This window comes from Salmo trutta, chromosome 7, assembly GCF_901001165.1.
Source record: "Salmo trutta chromosome 7, fSalTru1.1, whole genome shotgun sequence".
Taxonomy (NCBI): domain Eukaryota; kingdom Metazoa; phylum Chordata; class Actinopteri; order Salmoniformes; family Salmonidae; genus Salmo; species Salmo trutta.
In genome coordinates this window covers 20,375,744-20,382,860 of record NC_042963.1, presented here as the reverse complement: position 1 = coordinate 20,382,860, position 7,117 = coordinate 20,375,744, and the positions used below count along the sequence as shown (strand labels likewise).

Sequence of the window (7,117 nt, the reverse complement as noted above, 5' to 3'; positions counted from 1 at the left end):
CGTGTATTGTTTATGTTTTTGGTATGTTTGAGATAAGGATATGAAATATATTTCACATGGGACTCAAACATAAAACCAATTATGTATATAAAATATGGAGTTGTGTATTCTTTTGTGACAAAATGCTGTGTAGACATGATAGGAAACATACACTGAGTATACCAGAAAGAAACACCTTCCTAATATTGAGTTACGCACCCTCTGAACGGCACACACACACAATCCATGTCTCAAATGTCTCAAGGCTTACAAATCCTTTTTTGACCTGTTTGCTCCCATTCATCTACACTGATTAAAGTGGATTTAAGTGACATCAATAATGGATCATAGCTTTCACCTGGATTCACCTGGTCAGTCTGTCATAGAAAGAGCAGGTGCTCTTAATGTTTTGTATACTCAGTGTACAGTATTCCTGTTGTATCGTATTGTACCCTCCCCCCCAAAATCACGTAAAGTACAGCCACCCCAAAACAGAATATAAAAAGAGGGACACACAACAAAACTGAGAAAGCAGTCCATATTTGATCAACTGGCTCAACTATACCTGTATGCCAATAATTATGTCTGCCATGACTGGTGTAGAATATTCTGTACCTGCCTCCCGTCTCTGAGAAAGGAGGTACTCCTGCAGAGACAGAGTTTGTGTGTGTGTGTGTGTGTGTGTGTGTGTGTGTATGAATATATATATGGTTCCATATAGAATAGGATATGGATGAAGCAAGGAAAAACAGCTAGTGTCTCCCATTGTCTCTGTTCAGCAACCACATCAGCAGGCAGTCTGAATCAAGGACAGACAGATGGGCTGTAGGGATGCATCCAGCCTCAGGCCGGTCTATACCCTGCCGAGGACACTGGCCATAGGCTCCCCTGGCTGTCGCTCAAATGGGGCAGTGTTGGTTGGACAGACAATCCGCCTGAGGGTTTTGGTTTGTTTTTGTCCACAAAATAGGACGAACGGTCCTCAGGGTCCAGCACTGTATGTGACTGTGATTACTAACAATAGTTTGAAGGCACTCATAGGTTGACGGGCACAGTGTCGATGGATGGATAAACAATGGCTGCCTCTGAAGGTCCAGGTGTTGGCTTGTCCTGCGGTTCCTCTGTGGGATCCGGTGAGGGGGTTGCGGACTACTCACTGAAGCTGAAGTGTATGGCTGGTTTTGATGGGTTCACTGAGGTGGGGGAGGAGGGCCCTGCACTGGACACTGTGCTGGGGGGGCCACTGCTTACTGCGCACACACAATGAAAAGAGAAAGAGACCCACACAAACATAAATAGGGCAAATATTAGGTGAAAGTAATTGAGTTGTGATTGAAATTGGGGAAATTAGAATATCAGTCACACAGCTATTGGGCATAGTCCTGGGTGAAACTCAACTATTGGTGTTTAATCTGTTTCGCCTCCATCTCTCTCCATCCAACCACATACAAATACACTACATGACCAAAAGTATGTGGACACCTGCTCGTCAAACATCTCATTCCAAAAACATGGGCATTAATATGGAGATGGTCCCCCCTTTGCTATAACAGCCTCCACTCTTCTGGGAAGGCTTTCCACTAGATGTTGGAACATTGCTGCGGAGACTTGCTTCCATTCAGCCACAAGAGCATTAGTGAGGCTCGGCACTGACGTTGGACGATTAGGCCTGGCTCAAAGTCGGCGTTCCAATTCATCCAAAAGGAGTTTGATAGGGTTGAGGTCAGGGCTCTGTGCAGGCCAGTCAAGTTCTTCCACACAGATCTCAACAAACCATTTCTGTATTGACCTCGCTTTGTGCACAGTGGCATTGCCATGCTGAAAGGGACTTCCCCAAACTGTTGCCACAAAGTTCTAGAATGTCATTGTATGCTGTAGTGTTAGGATTTCCCTTCACTATTATTCCTATTACACTATTATTCCTCCACCAAACTTCACAGATGGCACTATGCATTCGGTCAGCTAGCGTTCTCCTGGCATCCGCCAAACCCAGATTCGTCCGTTGGACTGCCAGATGGTAAAACGTAATTCATCACTCCAGAGGACGCGTTTCTACTGCTCCAGAGTCCAATAGAGGCGAGCTTTACACCACTCCAGCCGACGCTTGGCATTGCGCATGGTGATCTTTGGCTTGTGTGCTGCGGCTGCTCAGTCATGGAAACCCATTTCATGAAGCTCCCGACTAAAAGTTATTGTGCTGACGTTGCATCCAAGGGGCAGTTTGGAACTCGGTAGTGAGTGTTGCAACCGAGGACAGACAAACTGACCACTCTGCGGTCCCGGTCTGTGAGCTCGTGTGGTCTACCATTTCGCGGCTGAGCCAATGTTGCGCCTAGACGTTTTCCACTTCACAATAACGGCACTTACAGCTGACCAGGGCAGCTCCAGCAGGTTGGTTAGCTTTAGCTACCTGCAGATTCATACTACAGCTATGACAATGTTTGTATTGGTTAGTAGTAGTATGTGTTGGGATTATCCCAGTTCATTGTTTAGCTAGCTACATGACCCAACAAGTTAGCCAGGGGTGATTACTGTCATCTCTTGTATTTCATGAATATGTGTACAATTGTCTACACAATAGTGACCCATCCACTTTATTTTACCTTCATTTAACTAGGCAAGTCAGTTAAGAACAAATTCTTATTTTCAATGACGGCCTAGGAAGAATGACAGATTTTTTTTTTTTACCTTGTCAGCTCGGGGATTCGATCTTGCAACCTTTCGGTTACTAGTCCAACACTCTAACCAATAGGCTACCTGCCGCCCCACTTAGCTAGATGTGGCCGGGGGTTATAGAATTTACTTCACATGACCCATCAATTTAGACAAGTATGTCAGGTAAGCGTCATCTAATAATGATAAAATATTTTATCTGGACACTTTGTTGTTGATATTGCTACTATGCAAGTAACCATTGCAGTATATTGTTTACACCTTCTGTATCCTGTGCATGTGACAAATCAACTTTGTATTTTATTTGACATTGTGTTTACCAGAGACTGTAATGTGAAGAACATGACCTGCACCAAAGTCAGATTAGGATATAGGCCAAGGACTAGATAAAGTGTATTTTTACCTGGAGTTATTCGTTATTGTAGGCTACTACTTTCACCACTTTTAGTCTTGAAATCATTGGTTGTTTACTACACTACCTTACTCACTCTGTTTAGCACATGGCCTCACGTGTGAATCCTTAAAGAGATGGGTGGGGCTAAGACTTAAGATGGTGTGAACGATGCTGAATGGTTGTAGACAAAGATAAATGTTTTGGTACACCTACTGGACAGTTCAAGGGCCATTTTCTCAAAAGTAAGTTACAAGTTTATCAACTTTCAAAGCATAATTACTTTCCCATTGTTCTTCAACTGTAGTGTATGATATACCATTTTCTAGCTCTGAGTCTCTACTTTTATCCAATGTAAAAAAACACAATTTTATAATTTTGCTACATAAGACCGAATCGAGGTGGTCATCACATATTTCAAATTCTCTCTCATTGACAGACGGACGAGTGTCATCATGACATGCAGCACTTTGGGGTGGACACCCACTTGTCTCAATCAATGAGAGAAGACTGTACATAGACAAGATGGCGGAATATACATTGTTGGATTACTTCATGGAGCCAAAAATCGATTTAATTGAATAACAGAGAATGTTCTAAATTCAAACAAACCCCTTGCAATTAGACATGGAAGTTTAGAAGATGTGTTGTCTTCCAAGTTGAGAATTGAGGAAGTATTGCCAATTAAAAGGTTGTTCTGAAAATCTCTATGCTACGTTTAACATTACCTACCTAGTAACACCTATCAGCCAGCTGGAACAATAATAATGGTCCAACTAGGCAATATTTTGAATAGCTACTTCTGTACTTAATTCAGTTGCACTTACTATTGGGAAAATAAACAATGTCACGCCACCTCAAATGAAAACAAAACTGTTATTCATCTAAGCGACACTTCTAACATCCAGCATGTTTTCTACTCCTCCTCCACACCATAATAGACATTAAATGGGTTATGAGGAGAAAGAGAGACAGAAAGCAGCTCACAGCAGCTGTTGAAGCAATCCTAAAATACTGGTAAAGGGCCAAATGAATCACCATGTAGCCCACTGGAGGCACAACGAGTGGGAAGGGAGGGAAGGGGGGGGGGGGGGGGGCACCGACAACAACGGACCCCAGTGGCGAATCGGAGACGGCTCGGGCTAAACTAAGTGGTGTTATTATGCCGAGTCCTACTTTACTGAAGTCATAATTGATCGCGCCTCTCCTCTTGGCGATGAAAGACAAAAACACAAGGTTCTCATTTAGTTTGACAGTTTAAGGCCCAGCAAAGCAGGCTTTTTAAATCTCATGAAGTGGGAAAAAAAAACTCTCTCTGGTTATGGGTGCTGGTTAGGCTGTTAGCCCGTGTCATGATCATTAGGCAGTAATAGGCAACAAACGGAAGAAAACAGACTGAAAACGGGGAGGTACTAATGGGATTTATTATGTTTTAAAAACATTTTCTATCGCATGCCCTATTGAACACAACCCTCCTCTAGGACAATGTAAGTGTGGCTAAGACTAAGCATTGCTATTGTGGTGTTGGGTCCTAAAACAATCCACCATACTGCTTACACCAATCTGGGTAAGGGCTCGGGGTGGTGGTCGGACGGACACGGAAGAACACGGAGGTCAGTATACTCACAGCATAGTGGGTGGGTGGGGGGCCGAACAGGAGTTTCTGAGGAGGAGAGGGCCTTTGGTGGGGGGTAGGTGTGTGCCTGGCCATACCCCTGGCTTGACGTGTCGAATAAGACAGAGAGAGCTGGAGGGAAGCGATAAATGTTATTTATATAAGATGTACACTACTAAACATTACATTAGGAGACCTACAGGGGATATGTATTATATGCCACTGAGAAAGAAAGTGATGACTCGGACACAAAATATACACTACATGACCAAAAGTATGTGGACACCTGCTCAGCAAACATCTCATTCCAAAATCATGGGCATTAATATGGAGAAGTTCCCCCCCAGGTCAGTCAAGTTCTTCCACACCAATCTTGACAAACCATTTCTGTATGTACCAGGCTTTGTCATGCTGAAACAGGAAAGGGCCTTCCCCAAACTGTTGCCACAAGTTGGAAGCACAGAATTGTCTAGAATGTCATTGTATGCTGTAGCGTTAAGATTTCCCTTCACTGGAACTAAGGTGCCTAGCCCAAATCAGGATAAACAGCCACAGACCATTATTCCTCCTCCACCAAACTTTACAGTTGGCACTATGCATTGGGGCAGGTAGCGTTCTCCTGGCATCCGCCAAACCCAGATTCGTCCATAGGACCGCCAGATGGTAAAGCGTGATTCCAGAGTCCAAAGGCGGACAGTTTTACATCACTCCAGTTGACGCTTGGCATTGCGCATGGTGATCTTAGTCTTGGCCATAGAATCCCATTTCATGAAGCTCCCGACGAATAGTTCTTGTGATGACATTGCTTCCAGAGACAGTTTGGAACTCGGTTGTGAGTGTTGCAACCGAGGACGGTTTTAAGCACTTCAGCAATAGGCGGTTCCGTTCTGTGAGCTTGTGTGGCCTACCAACTCGTGGCGGAGATGTCGTTGCTTCTAGACGTTTCCTCTTCACAATAACAGCACTTACAGTTGACCGGGGCAGCTCTAGCAGGGCAGACATTTGACGAACTGACTTGTTGGAAAGGTAGCACGTCTATGGCGATTGCATGACTACGTGCTCAATTTGATCCAACTGTCATCAACGGGTGTGGCTGAAATAGTTGAATCCACTCATTTGAAGGGGTGTCCACATACTTTTGTATTTATAGTGTATGTATTTGTTAGCTTGTTCCCAGATCTGTTTGTAACTGTCTTGCCAACTCTTATGGTCATTATCACGCCAATGACCATAGGAGTTTGCATGACAGCACAAACAGAACGTGGATCAGGTCTGTAGTGTGCAAGCTAGGCATGTTGCTTCTGGAAAGCGCCAAATACCTACCTTGACTATAATACCTACCTTTCATGGTCTTAGCGTGGGCATCGCTGCTGTCCTCACACACAGCATTGAGGAACTCGTCCACCTGCTTGAGGGACAGCGAGTTGTGCAGCGTCTCCAGTGGGTAGATAGAGGGCACCATGGAGCAGCCCTCAAAGCCTGCAGCAGAGAGGAGACACACAGTTGCACCACCCCTCCATCTGATCAAGGAGAAGTGGTGATACAGTAATACAGCATGTAGCCCCTTCCCCAATGGCCCGGGCCACCATTTCTGGTAATTAAACCATCTGACATCAATGTGACGTCACTTGATGGAGAAAGGTAGACATGGGCGTCCTGCAGTGCACCGTGCGAGGACCATGCCAAAATCCAGCCAAGTCATTCACACTAAAGTAGCAAGCCATAGAGACTCAACTAAAGACCTGTTTTGCATTGCGAACGGTGTACAAGTCCTGCGCCGAGGCCTAGTGTTGTGTGACAACAGCCTTCGCCTTCACACACACACACACACACACACACACACACACACACACACACACACACACACGGCCTGTGCGGCCATTCAATCCTTTGACATACATTGCAGCCCAAAAGAACACCACGATGGAAGCGATATCACCACACAAACACAAGGAATGGATGAGTTCAAGCAACGCATCATCCATCCATTTCCCAGAATACATGCAGTCAGCCTTGCATTTCTCCCAGAACTGTCCAACCTGTTGTACATTAAATCCCAACAGTACTTTTAAATGATCCGCACAAACAGCTTCGACGGTCTGCATTCTAGTCTTCCGCTGATATGTTAATCTTCCCCTACAGACTGACAGTTTAATTGAGATTAATCAACGTGTTAATGTGATTTCTCAAGAGATAAGCCACAAATAACCAGTCAACTTAGTCAGGATGGACTGCCACCAACCCCAACGATCACACTGTGGCAAAGCTTTACTGGAACTTTTGAGTTTGTTGAGCTTCAGCCATAAGCAGTTCCAACATCATCATTAAATCTGGGCAAGCCAAGGTCAGAGTAGAACATGAGGGTTTGCCTGCCAAAGTCTCCGAAGGACAACGCTAAAGAATATCGACCCTGACTTCTGTGGAAAAAGCCTGTACCCATCTACGAAAAGGTCCTAGGG

General features: G+C 44.7%; 1 protein-coding gene across 14 annotated transcripts in view; it reads right to left on the bottom strand.

Annotated features, from left to right (window-relative positions):
• Nucleotides 1-386: 386 nt before the first annotated feature.
• The window catches only part of ppip5k1b (diphosphoinositol pentakisphosphate kinase 1b), a 64,347-nt gene continuing 57,616 nt past the window's right edge, over nt 387-7,117 (bottom strand). For all 14 annotated transcript variants that reach the window (XM_029758306.1, XM_029758308.1, XM_029758309.1 and 11 more), the window contains 3 exons: nt 6,000-6,137; nt 4,671-4,790; nt 387-1,229 (listed from right to left, as the gene is read on the bottom strand). In XM_029758306.1, the coding sequence (XP_029614166.1) occupies nt 1,129-1,229; nt 4,671-4,790; nt 6,000-6,137 (359 nt within the window). In that variant the 3' untranslated portion in view covers nt 387-1,128. The remainder of the gene's footprint in view (nt 1,230-4,670; nt 4,791-5,999; nt 6,138-7,117) is intronic.